Below are 19,443 nucleotides of genomic sequence, written 5' to 3' on the forward strand. Positions count from 1 at the left end.
CTATGCTCCCTTATAGAATTGCCCTTTATGGATTAAATATTCATAATGTTATGCCTTATGCATAACATTATGTAGGCATAACATCATTAGGTAGGCATTAGTTGGATCTTTCAAACTGAAAAATCTATGACCTTCGGTTCTGCAAAATACTAATAAGAAATACTAATAAGATTATTCATTTATTTGATTATTTTCTCCTTAATTTTCTCTACTTCTCTTTAGAATTCCTATTAATTGGATACTAACTAGATTTTTTTTAGATTTATCCATGTTGTTCCATGTGTCAATAGTTCATTCCTTTTTATTATTGAATAGTAATCCATTATATAGATATACCACAATTTGGCAATCCATTAACCTGTTGGTAGAAATTTGAATTGTTTCCAGATTTTAGCTATTTCAAATAAGGGTACTATGAATAGTTATATACAAAATTTCTATAGATATGCATTTCACTTTTTCTTGGATAAATACCTGGAAATGGAATGGCTATATCTAATGATAGGTGTATGTTTAACTCCTTAAGAAATGGCCAACCTTTTCTCCAAAGAGCTAACATTTTCTATTCCTTCCAGAAGTATGAGACTTTTGGTTCCTCCACATCTTCATGTTAGTGTTTTAGCTATTGTTAATTTATCTTCATGTTAATTTTAGCTATTCCAATAGACAGGAAGTAATACATTGTTGTGACTTTCATTTGTATCTTCCTAATGACCAATAATAATGAGTTTCTTTGCGGGCGCTTATTTGCTATCCATATGTCATCTCTGGTGAAGTGTCTATTCATATATTTTGCCCATCTTTTTTAACTGGTTGGTTGTTTCTCTACTTGAGTTTTAAGAATTTATTACATGGTTTGCATACAAGTTGTTTAATAAATATGGGATTTTCTATTATTATCCTAAAATAGTGTCTTTTTATTCTCAAGTTTCTTTAAAAAATCAGAAGTCTTTGCCTAGTCAGAGGACATAAAGCTTGTTGTTATTGTTGTATTTTCTTCTAGAACTGTTACATTTGAGTCTATGATTCTTTTTTGAGTTAATTTTCATATATGATATTATATATCACCAATGATTCAATTGTTCTGACACCATTGATTGCAAAAATTATCCTTTCCCTCCTGAATTACTTTTGCATCTTTGTCAAGATATTTGTCCATATACAGTAGCATCTATTTCTGAACTCTTTTTTGTTGTTATTCCATTGATTTTTTTATATCAGTCTTGAGTATCATAGATTTATAATAAGTCATGAAACCAGATAATGTCAGCACTCTTTGTTTTCCTTTTTCAGAATGCTTTTGGCTATTCTCTGAACTTAAGAGTTTCTGTGTGAATTGCAAAATGAGTTTTTCCTATGTCTGTAAGGACAAGAAGCTTGTGGGGTTTACACTGAATTTTTAGATTGATTTAGGGAAAATTAACAATTAAGCAACATTGAGTGTTTCAGTCCATGAATAAAATCAATCTCTCCATTTGTTTAGGTCTTTAGTTTCTTCTAACAGTACTTTAGAATTTTTAGTGTCCACGTTTTGTCAGATTAACCTCTATAGTAATTAAATTTTTGATGCTGTTGTTAATGTTATTATTTTTTAAAGATGGTATTTTCAAAATTTTTATTTTCATTTCTAGTTAAAGAAATATTTTTATATTATTCAAGTATCCCACAATCTTTTTAAATTCATCCTAGTACTTTTTTATAGATTTTGGCAGATTTTCTATGTGGACAATTTACATTACCTACAAAAACAGACAATTTTATTTCTTCCTTTCCATCATGGATACTTTGTATTTTTTTCTTGCCTTATTTCCCTGACTAGAACCCCTAGTACAATGTACAGTATTGAGCAGACAGCAAGAATGGACATCCCAGTACTTTTTACAATCTCCATGGAAGATGTTAAGTCTTTCCTCATTAATTTAATGTTTAACTGTAGGATTTTCATAGATACCTTTAAAGGTTGAGAAAAATCTCTTATTATTTATAGATAACAAGAGTTTAGGAAGAATTTTGTTAAATGCTTTTTCTGTATTTTGTTCGGTCAGTTTTTAAATGTCTTTTATTCCTAATTAACACATAATTGTACATAATTGTAGGGTACAAGTGTGACCTTCACACCCTCTCTGCATTACTAAAATAGTCCTGTGATTTTTCTTCCTTAGTTGGGGCAGATTTTGTTAACTGATTTTGAATATTAAACCTGCCCAGCAGAACTTCTACTGTTGGTGGTAATGTAAATTAGTACAACCATGAAGGACAATAGTATGTTGTTCCTCAGAAAACCAGAAATAGAACTACTGATTGATCCAACCAATCCTACAACAGGTATACCTTGAAAGGAATTAAAATCAGTATGTCAAAGAAACATCTGCACTCACGGGTTTATTCCAGTATTGTTCCAATATCAAGATATGGAGTCAGTGTTGGTGACTATCAACAGATGAGTAGATGAAGAAAGTGTCTTATATATACATAATAAAATATTATTTGGTGAAAAAAAAGGAAGAATGAAATTTTGTCATTTACAGCAAATGCATGTGACTGGAGAACATTAAGTGAAATAAGCTAGACACAGAAAGACAAATACTATGTTTTTTTGTTTTGTTTTTTTTGTTTTTGTTTTTTTTTTTTTGTACCAGAGATTAAACACAAAGGTACTTAGCCACTGAGCTACATCCCCAGCCCGTTTTATTTTTTTATTTTGAGAAAATGTCTCACTAATTTGCTTGGGGACTCACTAAATGGCTGAGGCTGGCTTTAAACTCCTGCCTCAGCCTCCCAAGCCACTGGGACACAGGCATGTGCCACCACACCCAGCATATGTTTTCACTTCTGTGTGAAAGCTAAAAGGTTGACCTGAAAGAAGTAGAAATTAAAATAGTGGTCACCAGAACCTGGGAAGAGTGTGGAGGAGGTTGGAAGAAGAGGAGGACTTCAGTGAGTACAGGGGTGCAGCTGGATAGGAACAATAATTTCTAATGTTCATAGCAGGATGACTATGGTTGACAACAATTAATTGAATATTTCTAGTAAGTAGAAAAGAGGATTTTGAATGTTCCTAATACAAAGAAATGATAAATGCCTAAAGTGATATATATGCCAGTAACCCTGACCCGATCATTACATATTAAGTACATACATTGAAATATCACACTGTACCTCATAAATATGCATAGTTCTCTCTCCTATGTGGAAGTTAGAGATAAAAATATTTATAAAAGGGACTTCATGAAAATAGAAAGGAAACCAGTAGAATAGAGGAGGGGAGGGAACGAGGAAGAAACTTGAAAACTAAATTTATCAAATTATGTCACATGCCTGTATAATTATGTCACAGTGAATCCCACTATTGTGTAGAATGTTAATGCCCAATAAAAATATTTTTTTAAAAAACCTGTCCTGCATTTCTAAGTTATACTTCACTTGGTTGTGATATATTAATATATTGCTAGATTCAAGTTGCTAAAATTTTGTTTTGAATTTTTACATCTATGTTCATGAAGCATATTGGTCTATTTTTATAATATCATTTTCTTGTTTTAGTGCTAATTAGAATAAGACTGGCCTTAGAGAATGAGTTGGGAAGTATTCTCTTTAATTATTTGGAAGAATTCATATTGAGTTGGTATTTTTTTTCTTTTTTTATTTGTTTGTTGAAAAGGTACTAGGGACTGAACTCGGGTGCTCTCCCACTGAACTATATCCCCAGCCCATTTTTTTGTTGTTTGGTTTTTTTTGTTGTTTGAGGCAGGGTCTTGCTAAGTTGCTCAGGCTGGCCTCAAACTTGTGATCCTCCTGCCTCAGGCTCCTGAGTAGGTACCTTTGCTACCACACCCAACTTTAATTTTCATTTTAATTGAGACAGTATTCCTACATCTTTATGGGGTACATTATGGTCATTATGTGGAAATACTGTATAATAATCATATCAAGGTAATAAGCATTTCCATTTCTTCAAAGATTAATCATTTTTATTTATTGATTTTCATATTCTACTTTTCTAGTAATTTTGAAATATATCATAGATTGTTTTAACAAATAGTTACCCTACTGTGTTATAGAAAAACCAAAAATAATTCCTCCTTTCTAAATTTTCAGGGACCCTTATTGACTTTCTTTCTGTTCCCCATCCCTTTTTGTTGATTACATTCTCCTAATCAGGTCTTTTATCCTCCTGGTTTATAGTACCATCCTAAACATAATTATTAATTTTTATCTCTCACCACGTGGGATATAATTCTCATATTCCTGTAGACACTTTGTAGACAAGAATCTTATGGTGCATGACATTAAGATAATGAAAATCACAAGTCTCTACTTATGAGTGGATTGTTTCTAACTGTAGGTTTAAAAATAGCTTAAATTAAATATATTTTTTAATTCTTGAGTTCATAAAAATATTAATTTAAGAAAAACAAAACTAATGCTCCTCCATTGTGGTAAAAAATAATATATAATTCATTGTTTGTAACTTCTTATTGGTAGTAAACTCAAAGGCAAAAAGAATATATCAGATGATACTGCTAGAATGTTTCCACCAGACTAGTGGAAACTCAGTAGGACAAATGATCCTGTTTCTTCAGAAAATAAAGTACAAGTGGGAAAAGAATCTATAGAATAAAACTGATCTTAGGAATAAACAAACTAACGTTATAATGTAGCTTTATTTAGATCCTATCTAAATTGAACAAACTGATTGTAAAAATAACAAAAAAAAAATAGAGAAGAATTACATTTATAAAGTAACTGCAAATTTGAACACCAAGTCAATATTTAATATAAAGGAATTCTTGTTAATTTTTTTAAAAGTGTATTGCAAAATAAATCTACATGAATAATTTCTTACTGGAAAAAGTAACCCAAAAATGCTTAGTGGTACACATAACAATGGTAATTATCATATTTGGGGAGCCCCCCTCTCAAGTACTTCCAGGCCCTATTAAGTGGTACCAAAACAATAATTAAAAGCTGATGGTTAGCCAGGCATGGCACACACCTGTAATCCCAGAGGCTCAGGAGGCTGAGGCAGGAGGATCATGAGTTCAAAGCTAGCCTCAGCAACCTAGCAAGGTCCAATGCAACTTAGTGAGACCCTGTCTCAAAATTAAAATATAAAAAGAACTGTGGATGTGACTCCATGATTAAGCACCCCGGGTTTAATCTCCAGTACCCACCCACCCCAAAAAAAGTTGATAGTTGACTTGTATCATAATATTCATTTACCATTATTTATTATAGTCAAAAGTTAGAAACAAGCCAACTGAAAACAAGGAAAAACTATATATTCATATAGTGAAATCCCATACTGTAGTTTCATTGTACAGTAGTCCAAAACTAGACTGCAGCCAAACTGTCTAGGTTTGAATTCCATTTCTGGCTCTACCACTTTCTAGAAGTGTTCTATGGGCAGATTACTTAACTTCTTAGTGTCTCATCTTTAAAAAGCTGGGCTTGGTGGCTCAAGCCTATAGTTCCATCTACTTGTGAGGCTGGGGTGGGAGTATTACTTGAGACCACAGGTTTGAAACCAGCCTAAGCAATACAGGAATATCTCATTACAAAAATAAAGACCAGGGGCTGGGGATGTGGCTAAAGCGGTAACGCGCTCGCCTGGCAAGCACAGGGCACTGGGTTCAATCCTCAGCACCACATAAAAATAAAATAAAGATGTTGTGTCCACCAAAAACTGAAAAATAAATGTTAAAAAGTTTTCTCTCTCTCCCTCTCTTCTCTCTCTCTCTCTCTTTAATAAAAAATAAATAAAAATAAAAATAAAGACCAGAGGAAATAATAGTACTTATCTCGATGGGTCATAAGATTTCTGTAAGGTTTAAATGAGTTTATAAATATTGGTAGTAAAAGAAATCTCCACAGATTTAAGATAGTCTCTGCATTCTACATTATTCTTTAAGATCATCACATATTTATGGAAGGAGTCCTGCTTTCCATCCTGAAATCTAGTTTCTCTCTGAGCCCCCCAAAAGGAAACTCAGGCCTGTGTGGCAAACATGTAGCCAGATAAGATTTAGACATGCGCTTTGTACTTGCATCTAAACCTTTCCCTTGACAATCTATCTGGTCTCTCAGATGATTTCTGTCAATTTGTTTGGATTTTAATCTGGCCTGCTGTTTGGCGAGGCCCATAAGTTTATTCTCCACATCCTGCCCCATGCTGGGTTTCCTTTGAAAGCTTTGTAGAAAATGAATGGCATTGCTTAATCTAGTACTTTCAGGACTATTTTTTCTAGATAAGGAAGGAAATCAACACATTCTTAAATGTCTCATAAAACTGCATGACAAAATAGCACTTGTTTCTTTAGGACAGAATCATAAGAATTATTGTGAAGTATGAAATAAATATTAGTGCCAGAATTGAAGGGAAAGGGAGATGTCATTTGACATCAGCAATTCCCTACCACTACTCTCAGTATGAATTGAATCTTATCTTTGTATAAAATAAAATATCATGAAGCTAGCAATATATACCAGTTTGAAAAAAACATCTTGGAAACATTTTTGCTTAAAGCAAAAGAAGTGATTAAAATTGGGAGATAGTTTTATCCATAGGTGCTTTTTTTCTCTATTTAAAAACACTACTATTTTGGCCAGGTGTGGTGGTACAAGAGAGGCAAAGGCAGGAGGCAGGAGGCAGCAGCTCGAAGAGGCAGAGGCAGGAGGATTGCAAGTTCAAAACTAGCCTCAGCAATTTAGCAAGGCACTAAGCAACTCAGTGAGATCCTGTCTCTAATAAAATACAAAATAGGGCAAAGGATGTGGCTCAGTGGTGGAGTGCCCCTGAGTTCAATCCCTGGTACCAAAAAAGAAAAAGAAAAAAAAACTACTATGTTCACAGATTATACTAAATCAGAAACCCTAAAAAATCTCATTTCATCTTTCCCTCCATAATTATATTACAATTTTGTTTTGTGGGGAAGTATCCTAATTTTTGTATCTTACAGAATTTTTGTATTCCAGTGTAATGGAAAATTATATTTCTGTTCCCATCTCATCAGGCGTTCTTGTAAAAATCCATTCTTTATAGGGTTTCTCAAATGTGCAGTGAAGACATGCAATATTCAACTTTTGCAGTCTGCTTTGCAGCCCAACCAGACTGAAAAGTTCCATTTTTACAATTTCTGTCTGAGGGAATCTAGGTAGAATAAGGTGCTACTGCCCTCTGCTGGTCCTGAGAACACACCTGCCCATTCAGTGCAGTGGCCCTGCCCATTCTAACACAGAGCCCCAGAGTCCTTGCCCACAGTTGAACAAACAGCAGGAAATCACAAAGAAAGGCAGATTTCATGTTTGGGAAAATAATAATATTTTTAGCATCTGGAAAATAGTGATTTCTTGTACATATATCAGATACCATAGCCACTCATGACTGTCTTGTCACTGAAAGTATTTATCCTATAATCATTTCACCTGGCTATAATTCTCACCTAGTAAACAAGCTGTGGGTTCTGACCATTTGGATCATTGTTACTCTCTTTTGCACCATTTTTCTACTTGAAACATATAGAGTCCATAAATTTACAGAAGTTTTTGCATACTCATTTTAGTTTTTGAATAAACAGGAAGATAATGTCAATGAATATGTACCACAGATAGGGAGTATGCAGCATCAGTGAGGAAAATGCCAAAGGAGAAAAGAAGGGCTTCATTAGACTCTTGGAGTCCTGTAGAGCTTTGTCAATTTTTTATTAAGAGATTTATAATTAATAAGTTTTTTGATGTGTGATTTTCCTTTAAAAAATAAACTGATAGGATCCTAAGGAAACTAATGAGGATTTGTTAAGAGCTCAGTTTTCCTGAGCTTAACTATATTAATGTAATTAATGTAATTTTAGAGCTTTTGGAGCTGCTGTTCTGTACACTGCAATTCATCTGTATTAAAAGGTGCTGATACCCAGGCTGGAGATATAACTCTGTAATGGAGAGTGTCCCTAGCATGTGCAAGGCTGTGGGTCCAGAGAAAGAAAGGAAGGAATGGAGGGAGGGAGGGAGGAGAAAAGAAAAGAAAGAAATAGTACTACCTCTGGATCTTCTCATGGGAAAGGCAGTTAAGAATTATGTTTTTATCTTATTTGAACTACTTACCTTTAAAATCTTTTTCACAGTAGGCCTATGCAATGCTACTAAAGCAATGGTCAGTTCTTAGAGTGAAGGACTAAACTGTGAGTGGTGGTCCACATCTCAAGTATCTTCGTGCTGATGTATAAGGAATGTGTGACTTGCTGTTGTGGCTTCTGCTTATACACTTTCAGCACCAAACATTTGTCCATGATTTTCCATGGGTAGATAGTAGCTGTTCCTCAAGCACTTTGGTCTCAGGGAACTGCTGAATTTTGCTTCATGGTCATCCCTATTTACAGCTAAATAACAGGGAGAATAGGGGTGGAAGTTCACCTCAGCAGCACTACAAAGAGCCTCTGAGAAGCAAAACCACAGCTACCTTGCTTCCAATTATACAAGTACTACTTTTTTAATTATTTTGTTGTTGTTGTTTATATGTGGTGCTGAGAACGGAACCCAGTGCCTCACACACACTAGGCAAGCACTCTACCACTGAGCTACAAACCAACCCCACAAGTACCTCCTTTTTTTTTCATTTTATTCTTTTTAATTTGATTTAATTATAAATTAACAAATTACAGTTGCATATATTTATAGAGTACAATTTGATGTAAGGATTTGTACATACAGTGGAATAATTAAATCAAGTAGTCAACATATCCATCTTTTAAAATGCTTATCATGTTTTGTGGCTGAGAACATTTAAAATATACTGTCTTAGTAATTTTGAAATGTACACTATATTCTTATTTACAGTATTCACCAAGCTGCACAATGTTATCTCAAAGGAAAATAGTCTAACTCTCTTGGTCTAATTGGAGCTTTTTTTTAATTCTAATCAGTTATACATGACAGCAGAATGCTCTTCAATTCATTTTACACAAATGGAGCACAATTTTTCACTTCTCTGATTATACACAATGTAGGGTACCCCATTCCTGCAATCATGCATGTACCTAAGGTAATAATGTCTATCTCATTCCACCATCTTTCCTACTCCAAGCACACTCCCCTCCCCTCCCTTCCTCTTTGCCCAATCCAAAGTTCCTCCAATTGTCCCATTCTCCCCACCCCTTATGTATTAGCATCCACTTATCAGAGAAAACATTTCACCTTTGGATTTGGGGGATTGGCTTACTTCTCTTAGCAAGATATTCTCCAACTCTATCCATTTGCCTGCAAATGCCATAATTTTAATGCCACTCTTTTAATGCTGAGTAATATTCCCTTGTGTATATATACCACAGTTTTTTGAATCTATTCATCTATAGAAGGTCACTTAAGTTGGTTCCACAGTTTGGCTATTGTGAATTGTGCTGCTATAAACATTGATGTGACTGCATCACTGTAGAATGCTATTTTTAAGTCCTTTGGGTATAGACCAAGGAGTGAGACAGTTGAGTCAAATGGTGGTTCCATTGCACGTTTTCCAAGGAATCTCCATACTGCTTTCCAGATTGGTTGCACCAATTTGTAGACCCGCCAGCAATGTATGAATGTGCCTTTTCCCCCACACTCTCGCCAACACTTATTGTTGCTTGTATTCTTGATAACTGCCATTCTGACTGGAGTGAGATGAAATCTTAGAGTAGTTTTAATTTATATTTCTCTAATTACTAGAGATGTTTGACATCTTTTCATGTATTTGTTGGTTGATTGTATATCTTCTTATAAGAAGTGTCTGTTCAATTCCTTAGCCCACTTATTGATTGGGTTGTTTGTTTGTTTGTTTGTTTTGGTGTTAAGTTTTTTGAGTTCTTTATATATCCTGGAGATTAATGCTCTATATGATGTGTGTGTAGTAAAAATTTGCTCCCATTCTATAGATTCTCTCTTGGCTAATTGATTGTTTCTTTTGCTAAGAAGCTTTTTAGTTTGAATTCATCCCATTTATTGGTTCTTGATTTTATTTCTTGCTCTTTAGGAGTCTTGTTAAGGAAGTTGGGGCCTAATCCCACATGATGAAGATTTGGGCCTACTTTTTCTTCTGATAGGTACAGGGTCTGTGGTCTAATTCCTAGGTCCTTGATCTACTTTTAGTTGAGTTTTGTGCGTGGTCAGAGGGGTTTAATTTCATTTTGTTACATATGGATTTCCAGTTTTCCCAGCACCATTTGTTGAAGAGGCTATCCTTTCTCTAATGTATATTTTTGGTGGCTTTGTCTGGTATGAGATAACTGTATTTATGTGGGTTTGTCTCTGTGACTTCTATTCTGTACCAGTGGTCTACCTGTCTATTTTGGTGCCAATACAATGCTGTTTTTGTTACTGTATCTTTGTAGAATAGTTTAAGGTCTGGTATTGTGATGCCTCCTGCTTCACTTTTCTTGCTAAGGAATGCTTTTTCTATTCTGGGTCTCTTATTTTTCCAAATGAATTTCATGATTGCTTTTTCTTTTTCTATAAGGAATGATGTTGGAATTTTAAGTGATATCACATTGAATCTGTACAGCACTTTTGGTAGTGTAGCCATTTTGACAACATTAATTCTGCCTAGTCAAGAGCATGGGAGATCTTTTCATCTTCTAAGGTCTTCTTCAATTTCTTTCTTTAGTGTTCTGTAGTTTTCATTGTAGAGGTCTTTCACCTCTTTTGTTAAATTGATTCCCAACTGTTTTATTTTATGTGTTTTTTTGAGACTACTGTGAATGGAGTGGTTTTCCTAATTTCTTTTTAACAGGATTCATCACAGATGTATAGAAATGCATTTGATTTATGGGTATTAATTTTATATACTGCTACTTTGCTGAATTCATTTATTAATTCTAGAATTTTTCTGGTGGAACTTTTTGGATCCTCTAAGTATAAAATCATATCATCTGCAAATAGTGATTGTTTGAGTTCTTCTTTTCCTGTTTATATCTCTTTAATTTCTTTCATCTTTCTCTGCCTTTGATGTTAGGGCTCAGTTCCTATTCCAGCTTTAGTTTTAGTATACTCTATACCAAAAAGGAAATTAGCATATATTAAGCATTATAATTTTTCCAAGTATTTTTTACATCTGCTATGTATCTCTAAGTAGCAACCAACTTTTGCTACCTAATTGTTTTCTATACAACATTAATAATAATCCTTAGTGTCTAACATTTCAGAAAAGAATTTTTTCAGTTGCTTCAAAAAAAAAGTTTTTCGAAACTTTTAGTTTTACTCACAGAAAACAGATTCTAAAGAATAAAATGGACCCCCCCAAAAAAATGCCTATTAAAAATCTAGTCTGCTATTTTCTAAGAAATAATGATAAAAAAATTTCTAATTATTTATACACAGTACTGAGAATTGAACCCAGTGCCTTACACATGAGAAGCAAGCATTCTACCACCGAACCACAACCCTAGACCTGAATAAAAATTTTTGAAGCACCTTTAACTTTTAGAAGTGAAAGCAATAGCTACGGAAAGATAACTCAAATCATTTACTGAAATTTGCTCTTTTTTTTTTTTTTTTTTTTGGTACTGGGGATTTAAACCCAGGGGCACCTAACCATTGAGCTACATCTTCAGCCTTCTTTTTAAAAATATTTTTTATAGAGGAAGTACTTCCAAATTCATTCTACGAGTCCAATATCACCCTGATTCCAAAATAGAAAACTTCAGACTAATATCTCTAATGAATATAGAAAATCCTCAATAAAATTCTGGCAAATTGAATACAAAAACAATATCAAAAAGATTGTGCACCATGATCAAGTAGGATTTATCTCAGGGATTCAAGGTTGGGACAACATACGGAAATCAATAAATGTAATTCATCACATCAATAGACTTAAAGATAAGAACCATATGACCATCTCGATAGACACAGAAAAGCACTTGACAAAATACAGTACCCCTTTATGTTCAAAACACTAGAAAAACTAGGGATAACAGGAACTTATCTCAACATTGTAAAGGCTATCTATGCTAAGCCTCAGGCCAACATCATTCTAAAAGGAGAAAAACTGAAGGAATTCCTTCTAAAATCTGGAACAAGATAGGGATGACTTCCCTCACCACTTCTATAGTTCTTGAAACACTAGCCAGAGCAATTAGACAGACAAAAGAAATTAAAGGAATAACTATAGGAAAGGAAGAACTTAAACTAGCACTATTTGCTGACGATATGATTCTATACCTAGAAGACCCAAAAAACTCCACCAGGAAACTTCTAGAACTAGTAAATGAATCCAGCAAAGTGGCAAGATATAAAATCAAAACCCATAAATCAAAGGCATTTCTGTATATCAGTGACAAATCCTCTGAAAAGGAAATGAGGAAAACTACCCATTCACAGTAATCTCAAAAAATAAAATAAAATACTTGGGAATCAATTTAACAAAAGAAGTGAAAGAGCTATACAATGAAAACTACAAAACCCTAAAGAGAGAAATAGAAGAAGCCCTTAGAAAATGGAAAGATCTACCTTGCTCATGGTTAGACAGAATTAATATTATTAAAATGACCATACTACCAAAAGCACTATACAGATTCAATGCAGTTCCAATCAAAATCCCAATGGCATTCCTCATAGAAATAGAAAAAGCAATCATGAAATTCATCTGGAAAAATAAGAGTCCCAGAATAGCTAAGCAATTCTAAGCAGGAAGAGTGAAACAGGTGGTATCGCTATATCAGACCTTAAACTATACTACAGAGCAATAGTAACAAAAACAGCATGGTACTGGCACCAAATCAGGCTGGTAGACCAATGGTACAGAATAGAGGACACAGAGACTAACCCACAAAATTACAACTATCTTATATTAGACAAAAGGTTCCAAAAGCATGCACTGGAGAAAGGATAGCATCTTCAACACATGGTGCTGGGAAAACTGGAAATCCATATGCAACAAAATGAAATTGAATTCCCTATCTCTCACCATGCAAAAAAGTTAACTCAAAATGGATCAAGGATCTAGGAATTAAACCAGAGACTCTGTGTGTAGTAGAAGAAAAAGTAAGCCCTAATCTTCATCACATGGGACTAGGCCCCAACTTCCTCAATAAGTCGCCGATAGCACAAGAATTAAACCAAGAATCCACAAATGGGATGGATTCAAACTAAAAAGTTTTTTCTCAGCAAAAGATATAATCTGTGAGGTGAACAGGAAGCCTACATCCTAGGAACAAATTTTTACCCCTCACAATCAGATAGAGCACTAATCTCTAGGGTATATAAAGAACTCAAAAAACTTAACACCAAAAAAACAAACAACCCAATCAATAAATGGACCAAGGACCTGAACAGACACTTCTCATAAAAGGATATACAATCCAATCAACAATATAAGAAAAAATGCTCATCATCTCTAGCAATCAGAGAAATGCAAATCAAAACTACTCTAAGACACCATCTCACTCCAGTAAGAATGGCAGCTATTATGAAGACAAACAACAAGTGCTGGCAAAGATGTGGGGATGTGAAGATATGCAGGTGGGACTGCAAATTAGTGCAGCCAATTTGGAAAGCAGTATGGAGATTCCTTGGAAATATGGAAATGGAACCACCATCTGACCCAGCTATTCCTCTTCTTAGACTATACCCAAAGGACCTAAAAACAGCATATTACAGGGACACAGCCACATCAATGTTTTTAGCAGCATAATTCACAATAGCTAAACTGTGGAGCTAACCTATATGTCCTTCAGTGAATGAATGGATAAAAAAAGATGTGGCATTTATACACAATGGAATTTTCCTCAGCACTAGAAAAGAATAAGATCATGGCATTTGCAGGTAAATGGATGGCATTAGAGAAGATTATGCTAAGTGAAGTTAGCCAATCCCAAAAAATCAAATGCCAAATGTTTTCTCTGATATACGGGGGGTGATTCAAAGTGGGGTACGGAGGGAGAGCATGGGAGGAAGATTACCTCTAGATAGGGAAGAGGGGTGGGAGAGAAAGGGAGGGAGAAGAGGGGTGGGAGAAAAAGGGAGGGGGAAGGGGATTAGCAAGGATGGTGGAAGGTGATGGTCATCATTATACAAAATACATGTATGAAGATGTGAATTTGGTGTCAACATACCTTATATACAAACAGAGATATGATAAATTGTGGTATAAAGGTGTACTAAGAATTGTAGTGCAAAAAACGAGAGTCCATGTATAATGGCATAATTTGGCATGAACATACTTTATATACAGAGTTATGAAAAATCATGCTGTGAATGGATAATTATGAATGTAATGCATTCCACTATTGTCATGTATGTAAGAAATAAATAAAAAATATTTTTTATTTAGAGGCAGGGTCTCACTAAGTTGCTGGCTTCAAATTTGCTATCCTCTTGCCTCATCCTCCTTGGCTGCTAAGATTGCAGGCATGTGCCACTGTGCCTGGTGTAAATTCTTTTTAAAAACACAGCACTAGGGTTATAGCTCTTGCCAAGCATGCATAAGGCCCTGCACTCAATCCTCAGTATCACCAAAAAATAATTTTAAGTACGTAAAGTATTATCAGATCAGAGGTTTCAAGACAAAATATTAACTTTTGAGAAACACAGTCTTAAGTGAAGAGGGGACATAGTAGTGCAGATTGTCAAATAATTTATTTTCTAATTTGTTTTCAGTTGTTTTTGGAAGGCCATTTGGTATAATGAAAAGGTCAGGGGCTTTGGAACCAAACTTTAGGCCTGAAACCCTGTTCCATTACTTACATGATTGCTATATGGCCTTAGGCAATCATGTAACCTTCCCCAACCTACTGTTTTCTCTTCCTTAAATTGTGGATATTAATGTTCATCTTACAAAATTTTTAGTATTAAACTAGATATGTAAATATATATGAAGTACCTACCAAGTACTTGCAGTTAGTTTTCCTTCCCTCTGAAAATTACCTTTATTTATTTATTTGTTTGTTTATTTATTTTGGAGTTGTGGGGGATACTGGGAATTAAACCCAGTCTATATGAATTACATCCGCATCCCTTTTTATTTTGAGAAAGCATCTCACTAAATTGTTCAGGGTGATTTCAGGCTTGCAATCCTCCAGCTTCTGCCTCCTAAGCAGCTGGGATTATAGGTGGCATACTGCTATTAATTACCTCTTAAGTATACCCTAATGCTGAAGTCCAGCAAAAACTCCAGGAAGGAATGATTACTTTCCCATACTCAGATTTAGTTACTAGAAAATTCCCTTGAAACTCAGAAAAGTCTTCTTGGGAGTATGCAAGCCAAACAGCAAGCAGCTAGTTGAGAATGTAGTGGGCTGGAGTGAGCAGTAGTGAGAGAATAATTCCATGAGCCACGAATTCAAGATTTGCCCTCATTCTGTGTGTAAAACTAAACTCATATCTCACTTAGTGAAGTTTAAAAAAAAAAAGTCCTCTAAAACCCAGTAAAATAAATTTTAAAGTATCTAGAGTTCTATGTTTAGGTTGTGATATATTTTATTATATGTCCTAATTATAATAAAATATAGTGCCTACTGTGCATGCACATGATACATTTCTAGGTTTCATATATTCTCTATGTAATATCTTTGATTTTTAACTGTTACTAAATGCCCATTTTGATAGATTAAGTAGGTAAACTGAGACCCTAAAAATTTTGATAACAAGCTCAAGTTTGCCAGCTAAAAGTGAGTAGGATGCTGATTGCTAAACCTTTGGAGAAATCCTTTGACAATCTCTCCAGTTGACTGTGGCACCTGTGAACTTCTGAACTGTTACAACTCTTGCAACCACATGGTGATAAATATTGTGTGTTCTTACAGAAACTAGCCCCTGGAGTCAGCCAGTTTGCCTACACCTGTGTGCAGGACCACCCCATTTGGACAAATCAGCAGTTTTGGGAGACAACTTTTTATAATGCAGTGCAAGAACAAGTTCGCTCCCTGTATCTCTCAGCAAAGGAAGACAATCATGCTTTATATCTGAAGCAAAAGGTAAGAGAAAAGAAGGGTACTTATATGAGGCTAGAATTCTGATATTTAAGAATACTTACACAGATATTCCAAAACTAGTCATTTCCTACTACTGTATTTTGGGTTTACTTTAGATACCCTGTGGTATCTTCTTTTTTGTTGATTTTGGCATATTTTTCCATAATAACTTCCCTATAATCATCTTAATCATATTTTAATAAATAAGAATTCTTTGGAAACAATTATAGGAAAGTGAAAAGAAAGAACAAACCTAAAGTTAACTCTATACAACCAACTTGCTTTCTTGAAGAAATGTCAAATAAATTTAATTTATTCTAGGCTTGTGGTCTAGTGACAGAGTGCTTCCCTAGCATTTGCAAAGGTCCTGGGCTTGATCCCAAGCACCACAAAAGAAAGGGAGGAGGTGAGATGGCAGCAAAAAAGAAAATAGTTAATTTATTCTAAAATATATGTAAAATTAAATATGCCAGCAATAAATTTAGGTCTTCTGTTAGGAATATTTTGTATGTTTCTGTATGTCCCAATAGCATATAATTTTTTCAAGAACAAATTAAAAAATTGTTTTTAATTTGAAAAAGTAGTTTAAATAATTTGAAATTTTAAAATTTATTAGCTTTCTGGTATCATACAAGTCATGTTACCTCTGTGTGCCTTATTTTCTCATTCATAAAATTAATAAATATGATTATTTTAAGATTTCAGTATTTAGTACTTGTTAAAACTCATTGAAGAGTACCTGGCACATAGTAAATAATAAGTGGTTTTATTTGTTTATTTATGGTACTAGGGGTCAAATTTAGGACCTCATGCACATGCTAGTCAAACACTGTACCATTGAAATACATCTCCAGCTCTAAAAAATAAGCATTAGAAGTTATCATCCTCATGAATTTGAACTTAAAGCAGCCTAAAAATTAACTAATTATCAATTTTGATTCACTTAAGAGTAATTTTTAGTTCTACTTGCTGGGCAAGTACATCACTGCTGATCCTTTCCATCATTTTTCATTTTAAATTAGCTTTATACATTTTTTTGGTATTTTAACAGACCCTACCAGTAGTATTCAAATATTTCTGTGCCTTTTATTATTTTAAATATAGTATTTGTCAATTATTTAATATAAGAACAAACAGCATTGACATCTGCCTGGTGTGCCACATTGTTCTTCACGACCTATAAGGTGCTATGCAAATGTCAATCACCGTTGTTATCACTTAACTCTTCAGCCAACTAGGAATACCCTCTTAAAAATCCTACTGTTAGGACTAGGATATAGCTGCAGTGCGTGCCTAGCATGCACAAGGCCTTGGGTTCAATCCCCCGCACGCATCACACACACAAAAAAATCGTACTTTCACCTACCAACTCATGTGTATAATAATGTTTGACTCCCACAATTACCAGGAAATCTAGCTATATTTTTTATGACCTTAGTTAATCTATCATCATCTCCCAAAGAGCAGAAAAAGAAACATAATCATACTATTAGCAAATATTATTGGAAGAACTGTGAGTCAAGAATTTATTGTAACTAGTAGCTTAAAAGAAATCAAGTCATAGAGATAAATAAATACAATGAAATTTTAGCAATGAGAAATATCCATCTGTGTTTTGCTTCTGCTGCCTTAAGTCTGTTTCTGTGATTCTAAAGACTAGGTTTTGTTCTGTAGTAATTGTTATGTTTTGTGTTTTAAATATTTTCTTGATATTTTTGTCAAAAATAATGAATGCTGATAAAATATATAGAAACATATAGAATATTCCTAAGAGAAGACCTAGATTTAAAATATCATTCTGGTTTTTAAAGCTCATGTGAAGTGATGGATGTTCTTCTTTGGCTTGTGTTGCTCTGTTTTCTAGGATAAGCTTCCTGATGACCAATATCAGGAGAAGACCGCAATGGACCTAGCAGCCGAGCAGCTACGCCTTTGGCCAACTCTGAGCAAATCAACTCAGCAGGAGCTAGTGCAACATGAGGAGAGCACTGTCTTTAGTCAGGCCATTCACTTTGCAAACCTCATGGTCAACTTGTTAGTTCCACTGGACACAAGTAAAAACAAGCTCCTGCGAGCATCAGCGCCTGGCGACTGGGAGAGTGGGAGCAACAGTATTGTCACAAACAGGTACTGGAAAGTAAAAACAGAGACCCTCTTTCTGTTTTGGGGGGGCTAAGTCTTGGCTTAGCAGAAAGTATAAAGTATTTTGGACAAATATTATTGTTACTATTTCAAAAATTAACCATTTTCCCCCATCTTCAGCTCAGCTCAGTAAAGGTATTTCTCTACTGAAATACCTTTACTTCATTCTACTATTCTTAACCTTCTCCCACATACTCTTCTCTTCCATGATCTAATTTTCCTAAAGTTTTACCCACTACTGATCCAGCCCTTCAGTTAAATTCTGCTAAAGCAATTTATAGAAAGCAATCTGAAAAATTACTAGTAGCTCTTGCTTACCAGAGTGATTATTGGCTTCTCAGTCCTCCTTTACCTCAGCTTATCTGTGGAATATACCTAATTGTGTGCTCCACCATGCCTTCCTCACTACTCTTCAGTGACTTCCCATACCACTGAGAATAAAACCAAAGTCTTTATCATGGCCTGCAGGACCTAACAGGACCCTGATTATAGCTTTGACCTTCTTTCCTATCATTCTTCTGTCAACCAGCCTGCTAATACTTGGTTTACCTACTCATACTAGTCCCAAATGCTCCAAGCATAGTACTACCTTAGGGCCTTTGTACTTTTTATTTCCTCATACTTTCTCTGAAATAGCTACAAGAATCACACTCTTATTTAGGTATTAGATCAAATGTCATCTACCAAGAGACTCTCCTGACTTCCCTATCTCAAGAATCACCTCTAACATTCCTTCTCCACCTTGCTTTTATTATTCTTTCATGATATTTTCTACAACCTGATTTATTTTCTTGTGTTTTCTTATTGCCTATCTCTTGTCTATTATGTTCAATGCTATATATCAGCTTCTTTGCAATATAGTAAATACTCATTAATATTTTGTTGAGCAGATGATTAAATGAATGAATAAGTGAACTAATCAACTAAGCAGTGGTAAAATTCTACCCTTTTTTGATCTTCATTGCTAGATGTTGCAACATCCTGGTGGTTCTTCTAGCTCTCCTAAATTCCTCTTCTCAGGCTCTTTCAGGCAGTTCCTCTTCTCTTTTCATTCTCAATCCTGCCATTGCTTTCACATTCTGTTGGAAAGCTCCCTCACAGAACTAACTCTTTGGCCCTGAATTCTGAATCTTCCTATCCAAATAATTTTTTTTCTTCAAAAACATTTCAGAGGGCTGTGGTTGTGGCTCAGTGCTCACCTAGCACACATAAGGCTCTAGGTTCAATGCTCAGCACCACATAAAAATAAAATAAAGGTATTGTGTCCACCTACAACTAAAATATATATATTTAAAAACACACACACACACACACACATACACTCACACTCACTTCAGAATTTCTGCTCTCCCAGGCTAGATAGTGT

General features: G+C 34.6%; 1 protein-coding gene across 7 annotated transcripts in view; it reads left to right on the plus strand.

Annotated features, from left to right (window-relative positions):
• The window catches only part of Sbf2 (SET binding factor 2), a 401,965-nt gene that overhangs the window by 302,883 nt on the left and 79,639 nt on the right, over positions 1-19,443 (plus strand). For all 7 annotated transcript variants that reach the window (XM_078046492.1, XM_078046499.1, XM_078046494.1 and 4 more), the window contains 2 exons: positions 15,768-15,938; positions 17,800-18,062. In XM_078046492.1, coding sequence (XP_077902618.1) covers positions 15,768-15,938; positions 17,800-18,062 — 434 coding nt within the window. The remainder of the gene's footprint in view (positions 1-15,767; positions 15,939-17,799; positions 18,063-19,443) is intronic.

This window comes from Ictidomys tridecemlineatus, chromosome 4 (assembly GCF_052094955.1).
Source record: "Ictidomys tridecemlineatus isolate mIctTri1 chromosome 4, mIctTri1.hap1, whole genome shotgun sequence".
In the NCBI taxonomy this organism is placed as follows: Eukaryota; Metazoa; Chordata; class Mammalia; order Rodentia; family Sciuridae; genus Ictidomys; species Ictidomys tridecemlineatus.